Below are 12,387 nucleotides of genomic sequence, written 5' to 3'. Positions count from 1 at the left end.
AGAGAATATCTTTCCACTTAGAAGACAAATTTCACCATTAAGAAAGCCATTGGATTAGGATGGGCAAGGTAGATGGAACACAGTTCTTACTTGAAGTCTCCTTTAAGATTACAAGGAAAGATTGCCATTGCATTAAAAAAGGAATCAAAGTTTTGGAAAAAATTGCTTGAGATTCTTGAAAACTACACATATTCCTGATAAGTTTCTTGCAATTTAGGTTCTCATTCAACTTAAGGTAACATCTTTGTAGTATATTAAAGTTACAGAAAGAGCAGAACTCAAATCAGAGTACATACAAGCATAATGCTTAGCAGGATTGAGATTCTTAAGAGGATTTTGACAGTCTGTTCAAGGTGAAGTATGGTAAATTCAGGGACAAGATGTTTTTGAAGTGGAAAACAAACTCCGAAGAGCCCAGGTCAATTCAATTGTTTAATAATTTCATAGCTTTCAACTTCCCCCATGCTCCCCAAAGATTAATGTAATTTTAATAATTGGTGAGAAAACCTATACTAGACTTTGTTCTGTTGGTGTACAGCAGCAATAAATAATAGAATTAAAATGACTTTTTTTGAAAATAGATTTTGCAGACTTTATATATAAAACTTCTACATAAATAAGCTGGCAACTTCATAACTTTGATTAAATCTGAATAGATTGTCCTTACCACTTCTGACTGTAATTTAGAATAATGTTCCCTTTCTTCTGTCCATTTTCTCATTTCTTTATTGCGCTGATCTTCAGCTTCCTTTGTTTGCTTAAGGAGAAGCATTTTCTCATTAAGCCATTTATCCCGATTACATCTCTGCTTATCTTCCATTTCCTAAAGAAATTGAATTAATTTTACTTAATCTTTGTGGATTATATAATTTTTAAAGCATCAGCTAGTGTCATTTTATGCTCAAAAACCTTCAATTGGAAATATCAAAAAAGTTATAAAATTAGTCTCTCTTAATATTCAAAATTAGGCTTTGTAGATGATTTCAAAGTTTCTCATTATAAATTTCCTACCCTCAGTCATAACAGTAACTGCTTGTCCCAATTTCACAGTATGGGCCACTAAGGTCCATCTTATTTGTTTCAGCTCCCAGTTCAACTTAAGACAATGCACAGTTTATAAGAGTCTTACCTCAGGAGATCAATTAGCGGGATAAAGAAAGAGCTCAGTTTCCTTAAGTTAATTAAAACATGAGGGAAAGGCTACGTGCAGGCAAAGTTAAGATAGAGTGTGAGCAGGTGATAGGTTGGAGAGGAAAAGTGAAAGCTCTCCTATTCTTCCTCGTTTCAGTAGATGGAGCCTCATTTCTACATCCCATCTAAATGGCCTCCAACTATCCTTCATTCCCTCAGCATTGCAGTGAAATGTAATCCCTAACCTTGAATACAGAACCTGAACCACAATCTTCTACTTACAGCTATTGATTTATTTAGAAAACTCACCACTAATTGCTTTTTCAAAACTTGAATTTCTTCTTGCAACTGTGTTATTTCTGTATTAGCACCTTGATGTGCATTTTTCACTACCTGGTTGTGTTCAAGTGTATCACATTTCTTCTCAAATTCTTTTGCTTGGTGCCTCCATTTTTCTAATTCTAGAAAGGGAAAATAATACTTTTAAAAAATCTTTTGAAAGTATACAATTCCTCTGCTCAATGGCAAAACATAAAAAAAACTCCATGTTTGAAGTGTCTTTAGTCAGAATACAGGATTCTCAATGGATTATGTTGATAGAAATCAGCTGTAAAAACATCTGACGACTCCTGCAGGCTTCTGCTATGCTTTACTTTAGAAGATTTAGCAACTGAACTTTAGAAGAAAGAATGAAAACAAATAAGTGTAATTTTGGATGGTTCAGCTATAGTTAATCTCAAAAGCCTAGCTATAGCTTTATTCCCTTTTCATCAAGGACTGATAGGTTTGTGCAACTCAGAGTGCTTGGTGGTAGCAACCATCAAAAGTTAAAATTTAAAAGTCACCTGCTTTAAGTTCTTCAATCTCATTGAACTTGGTTTCAAGCAATGTATCCTGCTCAGTTTGAGTTTGTTCTTGTTCAGTTAATACAATTTTCATATCTTGAATTATTTTCTCTTTATCTTGAATTACCTTCTCTTTATCTTGAAGTTCTTGATGCAAATTGGAACAGATAATCAACAACAAATACACATTAAAAAGATTTGGAACTCTAACTTAAAAATTCAGTTATTCCATAGATCAAAAGCGGTATTGTGCCAAGGTGAAGGGCAGAAATGTAAAGGATCTGAAGGCATCACACAAATCACACAAAAATGTAATACTTTCATTGTAGCTAGAAATACTTAGGTAGTAGTGACATCAAAACCACCACATTTAAAATATCGTCTTGCAAGTTTCAAACAAAGCAAGTTTCCTTTCCCAGTACATGAGATGTCATATTATCATCCAAATGGATATCTTATAATCCAACCCAAGTAAAACTCAAATCTATGCCTGCAAGCTGAAAATCAGGATGTCAAAAAAACAAGGAAATTAATCTAGGACCTCTCCAAGCGACAAACATCAGATCCATTGAAATAGAGCAGATAATGGCCAAACCATTTGCAAGGTATGCAATTCAGGTGTACATCACTTGAACAAGGGATAATACTGGATTATCCACTAAATTTATAAAAGGACATAGTAATGACCAAAGAAACTCCACACATTAAACATCAAATTCCAAGTCAGGAGCATATATTCATCAGATTGCTGCCTGAGCACTGCTTCACCAAGACAGAACATGCCTGCTCCACCTGTTCTCCGGGTGACAAATGGTATGCCATGAGAATAATATTTTAGGGCAGTTTAGGGATCAAGATGCCTTTGAACAGTATCAAATGTACTATATGACAAGAGAGCAATACATCCCATAAAACTTCACAGTACCAAGTTCATCAAGAGATAACAGGACAGATGAAAAAAATGGTTTTAATAAGGATCTACGAAAGAAGAAGCAAGTAGAAAAAAAAGAGATATTTAGTAAGAATGTTCCACAGCCTAGGTTCTTGCTAGTTAAAAGCACCGTTACAAATAGTTAATTTACTAAAAATGAAGATACTCAAGGGTTGAAAATTGAAGTAAACTGAGAGGGGTTAAGTCAGACAGCCTTAGACACCGAAATAGGCATTCTTGGTGATGGCAAAGATATATGGTTGAAGGCTTATCTCAAGGTGAAATATAACACAAAAGTCTCAAATAGTGTGCTACAGACTCTCACAATTGCGAAGAAGGGGGATGAATTTGGTGGTTAGGAATGAAAGAACATGGGAGGAATGCAAGACAATGATTTCAGACTTCCTAATATTTGGTTGGTGGAAACTTCTCCCCAACGAATACTGTATGGCAGACATGCAATCAGACAACGTAGACAGTTGAGAGGTTAAGAAACATGATAGTAAACTTGAGCTGGGTATTTTTAAGGTACATGTGGAAACTGGAAGTTTTCAGATGGCATCACCAAGGTATACTATGCAGATTAAAAAAAAAGTGGTGGTTGAAATGGAGGGTGGTGAAGAACAGAGTCAGGAATGGATGAAATTGAGGAGAGCTCAAAGAAGATTTGCAGATATTTCTTTGACTACAACTAGATAGAATTGAATCATTCCCATTCAGATCAAAGGGCACACAGAGGCATTGAAGGAGGGTGGTATTGTCAACCTTGTCAAAAGCTGCAGACTGGTCATGAAGCGCATGATGTAATTGTAGAAATTACCATTGTTACAAAGGATGGAGAGTTTTGGGAAAAATAGGCATGGATTTGGGAGGGTCCAATATATTCAATGAATTTGAAGAGGAATGAGTGATTGAAGTTGGTATAGTGTTATGCAACTGGGGAATGTGTCAAATAATGCTTATTGTTAAGGAAGGAATTACTGAACTATTTATAAGGTGAGCCTTTAAGTGTGCAGCCCTTGGACTTAAGGAAGCAAAGATGAGGACTGCAACATGGGAACAGCAGAGATAAGTAATGGCTTTTAATGGAAGCTTGGGTATTAAAGATAAGTTGAGGGTATGGGTGCAGAGGTTGAAAGTTGCCATTGTGAACAGATGGTCAAAAGTTAAGACAATTGGAATTGAGAGTGGTTTAAATTAATTAGAAGTATTCTTTTTCCAGAGGCAGATGGGTTGGGAGGACTAGAGTGATACAAGGTGGTAATTGAAGGAGTCAATCACACACAAAACCAAGTAATGAGTCCCTACAAGATACCAAAGCCAAAGGGGCAGGAGGAAGGGGGCTATGAAAAGTGATTTGCAAGTTTATGTACGAGGAGAGATCCAGGGAAGATGGGCAGTGAAGTCAGAAGAGTGAACACTATGATTCAAGGTGGAAATGGAAATTACCATGGTTGTAAAATCACTGTTGTAAAATGGAAGAACCAATGAGAAAGTTTTACGGTACTGGATAGGGGGTAGACAGCGAGTACTTTAATTGTTCCATTTTGCTATCTCTCAAAGTAAGAGTCCCAAAGGGGAGGATTTTGTCAGAAAGGTGCAGGGACAAATAGGGGACCATTTGGTAATAAGAGCCACCCCACCATTAGAAAAGTCAGGCAACCAGGTGAAGAGGATTTGTTAAAGAGGTAAGGTGTCATTATCCCTCAGCCAGGTTGCTATCAAGGTTAAGATGGTGATGCAATCATTCACAACAAATGTATTGTTTAAAGTGAAATCAGAGTCTTCCAAACATTTAAACCAAGTTCCCTAAGCTAAAAAAGAAATTGCATTCATAAATCATTAGTATCTGAATAAAGCAAGTGTTGTAAAAATCCCAATTATATTTGATTTCTTTAAATACCTTTGTAAGTAGTCTGCAGAAGACCTATAGTTTCTTCTACTTTACCAGCTGGCACGACGCATGGGTCAGGTGTTGGCTTATTTTCTTCATTTGAGCCCTGTGTGTCAAAGCACTTTATAGAAATCAAAGAAATGTGTTTTGTTATGTTAACAACCAAGGAATATATTTAAGGAAAACGTATGAAATCTGATTATATTTTCTATAAATTTTAGATACTTCCAGCAAATAACTTTGTTACTGCAATTAGTAGGATTAAGAAATAGGTAATGACTTGATAATTAAAATAACAAATTTAATACTTCCCATGTCCCCCCTCCACCACACCCCTCCTCTGACAAAGGCTTAATATTTAAATCCTTAAACTGAATATTGGTTACTTACTTAGCTCTGGAAATTCTGAGACTACACTAACCTGCTGCTCGCTCACTTGGTGTCGAGTTTTAATCTCTTCCAAGAACTTTTCCAGTTTTCTTAAAGCAGTGTCTTTCTCATTTAAGGTGATCATTAACATTTCTACCTTCTTCTTCAAGTCGTCTTCGTTCTGGCACACCTAAAATCGTAAGATATATAGTTCGTAATTTAGAAACCTTCTGCACAGTATTTACAATAACATTTGCAAAATATTGAGCTACTAACATGATGCAACCATGGATATTACCATAGACTTACTAAATATTGTTATCATATAACTGGGTGGTGGGGGCATAAAAAACTATGGGAAGAGAACATAACTTCATGTGCAGTAGGCCAAAATCGATGTATGGAATGAGGTCTTCAAAACAAAAGAAAGGCACAAGTGTTTGTGTGTTTTGACACCTTCTCAGTGACTGTTTTGCAAGAACGTACGAGTATATAAGTAGGCTAGAGCAATCTTGGCAAAGCTTTGAGGAAAACACTATATTTAAGGCATGATGAAAGACAGACAAGGCTCAATTCACTTTATGCCTCAAGAATCAAAATGGGTCTGAAACTTCGAGAAAATTGAGTTAATATAACCTCCATGTTGCTCGAGTAAAAAGGGCAGATTGAAATGAAGATCGTTTTCTAACTAGATTTCTGCTTGTGTATTTCTGATGGTGAGAACCCAATAAACAGATTGAATTTTTAAGTCAGTCCCAGTTTTCCTTCACCTACTCCATCATTCCAATATGATCTTGGCCGATCCTGTTCGATTCCACTTTCCTAACATCCCAATATCCTTCAATTCTTTTGTATTCTAAAAATGTATCTATGCTTTGGATATACTTGTATCTCAGCTTTCAGAACAGCTATTTATTTAAACCAAACATACCTGTTTATATTGTTGAATCATTCGCTCTTTAGTCTCAAGCTCCTGAGTTATTTGTTTTTTTATTCTCTCAAGTTCAGATACTTTGTGTCTCAGAGATTTTTCTTCTTCCCGCTTTGTGGAAATCTGAAAATTTGGGGAGAAATGCCAAAATTGAAATAGAATGCCAAATGTTCAGGTCAGGCAGCCTCTGATGAGAGAAAGTGTTAACATTTCAGATCAATAACCTTTCATCATAACTCTAAATATTGGCCTTTTAAACATTTGTCTTAAATGTTTTACTTTAACCACTCATTTCTCTTTAATAATACCAGTCCAAAGATATTGCCCCACTTTTCTTCCTCTTTGCAGTTTTAAGCCCCAGCTTCATCACTGCATGTTTACTGACTACATAGGCTCATGTTCCATTCTGCTCTGTCAAGTTTTTGATTTCCCAGGAAATATCACAAGATCTACATATCAACATTTTTCTCTGCATCAAATGACCCCAAATTTCAACACAAGTGGCAAACTTGCTGATTGCTCTTTGCTGTCAATTTCTCGACTGTGGTCCAACATTGGATTCCTCAAACAGCCCAGTAATTCAATGAAAACTTTCCCAACACAGGGAAAAATGTCCATTAACCTTATCCCAAGGTAAATCTAACATAGGAGCAGCAACTCAATGCATCTGAATAGAGGAAAGCAAATGGCAAAATAGTATTAAATACTACATTAAAAAAAGTTTAACTAAGCCCATTTAGTTTAAGTTCAATTATGTGTTCAACTCGTAGTTAGGTTATATTCAATTTCTAATACATTTAGAAAGTCAATATTTGATCAATTTTTAGTTTGTGAATGACAGAGCCATACAGAAATGATTTTGACAACTTTGATGGCTGACAAAGAGGAGAGTCATGGCTTAGCTGAGTGTCAGGGATTCAGCAGTTTTGAGTGTCACTTCTCCATTCCAACCAAACAAGTAGCACCATTACATTACACAAGGCCTCTGTGCCTTTTAGGGCCTCACCAGTAGGGATTAGTTCAGTTTCAGAGTACAAATTGACAATAGTAGGACAACAAAAATATAAATAAATACCTAGCACATAGATCAGCATTGAATGTGAGTAGCCCCCTGCTGGCAGCAAATTCTGGTGCATTAGCTTTGCAGACCAGTAAGCAAAACCATGAAAGAATTTCATCTTAGCAGTCACCTTACTTGAGTTAATAGTCACTAAAGTCAAACCCCTTTGGAACAAACCACAATAGACATCTCAAAATTAAAGCAACCTGATGGACAAAACTCTCGGAAAGCTGGTGCAAAAAAGGCTCATGGCAGCAGAATAAAATTATAACTTCTCTGTACATCAAGAAATCAGTAATTACACATTTAACGATGCAATCTGCATGGCCATTCAAACCATTATTTTATTTCACTTCTACACATCATTTTTAAGTCTTTACTCTTTACTGAAACTATGCATTTCCAGCACCTTGAATGCACATTTCAGGTTTCCAGCAGACTTCTTGTTTAATCGTTAACTATTAGACTCACCTCTGTCTCAACCTGTTGCATTTGTTTCTTGGCATCTACATATTTTTCCTTGAGTTCTCTGTACTCTTCATCTTTCCTCTGCAGGTCAACTGCCAATCTTTGACATTTTGAGGCATTTTCAGAAAGTTCATTTCTCAGCCTTTGGTACAGCAAAGATATTTTTTTATTACCAAGTTTAAGAAATTGTGGCAACAAAAAGCAGAATTTTAGGTCTAGCCAACCCATTCCAGGCCTAACAACATATACACTTGACATTTGTATAGTGGGAGTACAAAATGATCAAAAGAAATTTCAACTTAAATATCATTCAGATCAAGCTGTTAAACAGCAAGGTTACATTCAACTTTATGTAAAGTGCAAATTTTGAGGTGTCAGGATAGCTTAATGGAAACACTCATAGCAGATTCTGCAGGTTGTGAATTCAATTCAAACTGATGCATCAGTACAGAATGGAATGAATATGCTACGTTGTTGCCAATACTGTGCCTTGGCTGTTAGCTAAAAAGGAAGTTAAATTCTTAAAAATGAAAACAAAGACTTAAGATTAGACTGAGTTTCAGTAACGTCTTTAATTTTTTAATCTTTTTACACTATCAATTTGTAGACATTTGAACAAAGATCTCCAGATAAAGGTTTTGCACACTTGAATCTTATAGATCTTGCAATTTTGCCAATTTTTGCTAATATCACTGCTTCACAATGCACAAGTCTCCTTTCTATGTATGTGGGGTTTTTAAAAAAAAAGTATGAATACATATCACAAAAACAACTTTGTTCAAAGTTGGTTTTCCATATTTCCCTTCCAGGTTAGTCATGCATTAATAGCAGTTGTAATCACTGTACTTATTGTCAATTCAGTAACAAAAGCATAAATTTCAATTTTGTACAGACTTGATCATTAATTAATCAATATCTATCAAGAGCAGGTCTCCATATGAAAACAAACTTTGAAACTACAATAGAAGCAATACATGGACGAGAGAGGGGCCTGGAGGGGTATGGGCTGAGGGCAGGTAAATGGGACTAGCAGAATAATGTTTCGGCACAGACTAGAAGGGCCAAATGGCCCGTTTTCTATGGTTCTATGGATCAGATCATTTAATCACAACTTAAAATTTAGTAGCAATTTTATTGTACCAACACACTTGTTGTTGCAAAGGAATGTATTCTTTTATCAATAAGCCATTCGTGAGACTTGGATGATCACTTGTAGAACTCTGTATATTTGCCATGTAATGCATTTCAAATACTCACTTATTAAATTCAAGACGTTTGCTCTCCAGTTCTCCTTCCTTCTTAGATAAAGTCTCTTTTGCAGCATGCCAATTATCTTGGGCCTGTAAAACTTCTTTCTCAAATCTAACCTCCTGAGATTTTAGATTTAGTTTAAGATCGTCAACACATTTGTCTGAGTCAAGAAATTTCTTTTCCATGCATTTTAAATTATTTTGCAGATCAGCAATGCATCTCTCCCTCTCTTTCAATTGCTCTTCAAATCTGGTTAAATTGGTTTTATTCTTTGAGATTTCCAACTCTCGAGCTTCCATTATATGTTGATAATTTTCAATCTCTTTCTCAAGATCTGCAATATATTCTTTGCTTTGCATTAGAGCTTGCAACTTATCTTCAGTCTCTTTAAAATTTGCTTTCAACTCTTGAAGTTTGGCATCTTTTTCCTGAAGCAAGATCTGAGTTGTGGTTTCATTTGCTTCCAGTTCAGTACATTTGGTCTGAAGGTCTGCATTTTGCTTCTTCAAGGACTCGAGCTCTTCATTTAATTCTTGAATTTGCTGGCTTTTTTGAGATGACATTTTAACTACAGCCTCACATTCTTTCTGCAGTTTTTCAATAGTCTTATGGAAATGACCACTGTCTCGTCTTTGCACCACAGCCTTTGCCTCATCTAGTTCTTGAGCAAGTATAGATAGTTGTTTCTGCAGAGATTCAATTTCTGTCATTTTCTTTAGAGATTCTCTCTTTTCATTTTCCAGGAGGTCCTTGGTACATTTCAGTTCTATAGCATTCAATTCTGATTCCTTCTGGAAATCACTTAGCATGCTTATTTTATCTTCCAGCGCTTTATTTTGTAGTTCTCTCTGTGTAACTTCATGCCTACTCAATTCGATCTCTGTCTGGAGCTGTTTAGTTTTTTGAGAGTGTTGCACATTTAATTCTTTCTCAAATTTAAGCTCAAGTACTAGTTTTTCGTAATTTGAATTTTGGTTTCCAATCTGTTCCGTTAGTTTGGAAACTGTCTCAGCTGAAGAAGTTAGTTCCAACTGGAGCCCTTCAATGCATTGATTCAATTCGTCTTTTAAGATTTTCTCATTGTCAAGATTCTCTTGGGATAAAGCTAACTGATCCTTCAAATTCCGTATTTCTTCATTTAATGTTATTACTGCACTCTCTTTATTGGTTAATTCATTTCTCATCCCTTCAACTTTCTGTTCAAGAGTTTTCATGCCTGTGCATTTGTATAGATCTTTGTCAAATGAACCTATGAGAAGGAAAAAAAGGTTCAAACATCTTAGTTGCTAAATAAAAATGGGTATGGTGGTGTAAACATTCCATGCATCAAGGCAGTACCTTTATAATATTGTACTGCAGATTGAAATAAGGACAATTAAAAGCCAAAGCAGTAACAAAGCAAAGCTTTTTCAAAAAAATTGTGCTACTACTAGTGTATGCATAATGGACTGACTATACATAACATGCTATTATTTCAAACTCCCATATCCAAAATGATCCCACTAGAAACCTGATAATTGTTTTTGAGGATATAACTGGTAGAATAGGTACGAGTGAACCTGTCAGCGTAGTGTACTTGGATTTTCAGAAAGCTTTCGATAAAAGTTCCATATAAGACGTTAGTATGCAGAATTAAAGCACATGATACGGGGGTAATGTATTGGCCTGGATTGAAAATTAGTTGACAGATAAGTAACAATAGGGGTTTTTTCTATGTTTCTAGGTGTCCTGGCCAGTTCATCAAAATTACATTCAGAAATTGCATGCAAATCCATCATGACACCTAAAAGATAAATGGGTTTAGCAACTTCTGGGGGTCCATTGATTGATTGACAAAAAACAACTTGTATTATTGCAGACTTCAATAAAGTAAATATCTGGTACCCAGAGTAGCATTCTCTATTAATTAAGTTAGCCAGGTCCATAGAAATTAAAATAAAAGGCTATTTTTGGCAATCCAACAATTAAATGTGTTTGGTTTTTTTAAAAAATCTGAGTTCAGGAGAACCCTGTGCACAAATTCTTCAGAAAAAATCATTGAAAACAAAATGTAATTTATAGACTTGAAGATTTGTAGATTTATGCAAAACATACTCTTCTGCAGCCCGAGACATTTATCAAATACTGAACCATCAATTCTTTGCATCAGTTTGCGGCTCAATTTTAACGCCAAACGAAAGCGCTACCTTTCTTGGAAGGTGGTTCATCTTCCTGTTGACAATTTTCATAAGTACGTTTTCTATTTATCATTGAAGGATTTTCCATTGGTTTATTGTATGAATCTTCAGTTCTACCACAGGTTTCCAACATTCCTTGAATGCTTTCCATAGTTTTGCTCTAAGTACAAGGAAAAACATTTAAAATACCACAATATCACATTACAGCCTTTTCTAAAAGACAAAGCTAAATAGAAAAGCTAAAAAAAAACTGATTTTTATATTGCATACCAAGGCCATATGTTTAACTTTGATATATTCAGGAAAAGAAACAATTATTCAAAAAGTGTTTTACATTAAAAAAAAAGAGAAAAAAGATATTTGAAATTTGATTTCAAGAGAATAACAAAGAATCATGAACATCTTCAATGAAGTATTTTTACACTGATGACAGTCAAAATATTATCAATTACTCTTCAAACATAATTTAGTCTCCAAAGATAATAACCTGAGAGAGACAATCTTACATGATTGCAAAGGATCTATTTCTTCATCTTGGATTCAGCCTGGAATCATGCAAGATGATTTGCCCAGCTTCTACAGCACAAAATGCCTTTTTCTATAATTACACCCCAGTGGACAGCTATAATATGACCATCCAGGTCCACTGGAAGAATAGGCAAGCTAATATCAGCATGTTCTCTCAGGCAGAGATCTACAGCAGCAAAGCCCTAATTGTACTCAGTAAACTATTGGGCAGGACAGGACAAGGCGTTCACATGGCTGATATCAGACTCCCAAATCAGACACACTATTCTAAGTACCGTCAGAGGTGGACAGGGGCAAAGATTCAAAGATATTGAAGTCTCCTTGAAAAATTACAATGTCCCACAGACTCCTGGGAACCCCTAGTCCATGATCACTTAAAAGTGGAGAAGGAGCTTGTCAGAAGGTAGTAAGAACATGGACTCTATGTGCGAGAAGCATACCACCTCACAAGCTACTGATCTGTCCGTAAGGATTCTCTTGCTATTCCTATGGTAGAATCTACAGGTCCAACACTGATCTCAGAACCAGAGTGGAAGCAAGCAAATATTGCAGCCAAGGGACTTTTCTTGGAACATAGTAGACTGAGAGGTGATCTTATGGAGATGTATGAATTCATGAGGGGCATAGATAGGGAGAAGGCACTCAGTCTTTTCCCCAGGGTTGGGGAATCAAGAACTAGAGGGCATAGGTTTATGGTGAGAAGGAAAAGATTTAAAAGGAACTTGAGGGGCAACTTTATTTGCAAACACAAAGGGCAGTATGTATGTAGAATGAGCTGCCAGAGAAAGTGGTTGAGTCAGGT

General features: G+C 35.8%; 1 protein-coding gene across 3 annotated transcripts in view; it reads right to left on the bottom strand.

The window, feature by feature from the left end:
* kif20bb (kinesin family member 20Bb) overlaps nucleotides 1-12,387 on the bottom strand; it is a 59,445-nt gene that overhangs the window by 15,732 nt on the left and 31,326 nt on the right. For 2 of the 3 annotated variants that reach the window (XM_052027633.1, XM_052027635.1), the window contains exons 19-27: nucleotides 11,067-11,217; nucleotides 8,887-10,129; nucleotides 7,633-7,771; nucleotides 6,102-6,224; nucleotides 5,223-5,360; nucleotides 4,811-4,922; nucleotides 1,977-2,123; nucleotides 1,441-1,592; nucleotides 668-823 (exon numbers count right to left, since the gene is read on the bottom strand). In XM_052027633.1, coding sequence (XP_051883593.1) covers nucleotides 668-823; nucleotides 1,441-1,592; nucleotides 1,977-2,123; nucleotides 4,811-4,922; nucleotides 5,223-5,360; nucleotides 6,102-6,224; nucleotides 7,633-7,771; nucleotides 8,887-10,129; nucleotides 11,067-11,217 — 2,361 coding nt within the window. The remainder of the gene's footprint in view (nucleotides 1-667; nucleotides 824-1,440; nucleotides 1,593-1,976; nucleotides 2,124-4,810; nucleotides 4,923-5,222; nucleotides 5,361-6,101; nucleotides 6,225-7,632; nucleotides 7,772-8,886; nucleotides 10,130-11,066; nucleotides 11,218-12,387) is intronic. The other variant, XM_052027634.1, reaches the window with a different exon arrangement.

This window comes from Pristis pectinata, chromosome 12 (genome assembly GCF_009764475.1).
Source record: "Pristis pectinata isolate sPriPec2 chromosome 12, sPriPec2.1.pri, whole genome shotgun sequence".
In the NCBI taxonomy this organism is placed as follows: Eukaryota; Metazoa; Chordata; class Chondrichthyes; order Rhinopristiformes; family Pristidae; genus Pristis; species Pristis pectinata.
This window is presented reverse-complemented; position numbering and strand designations above follow the sequence as displayed.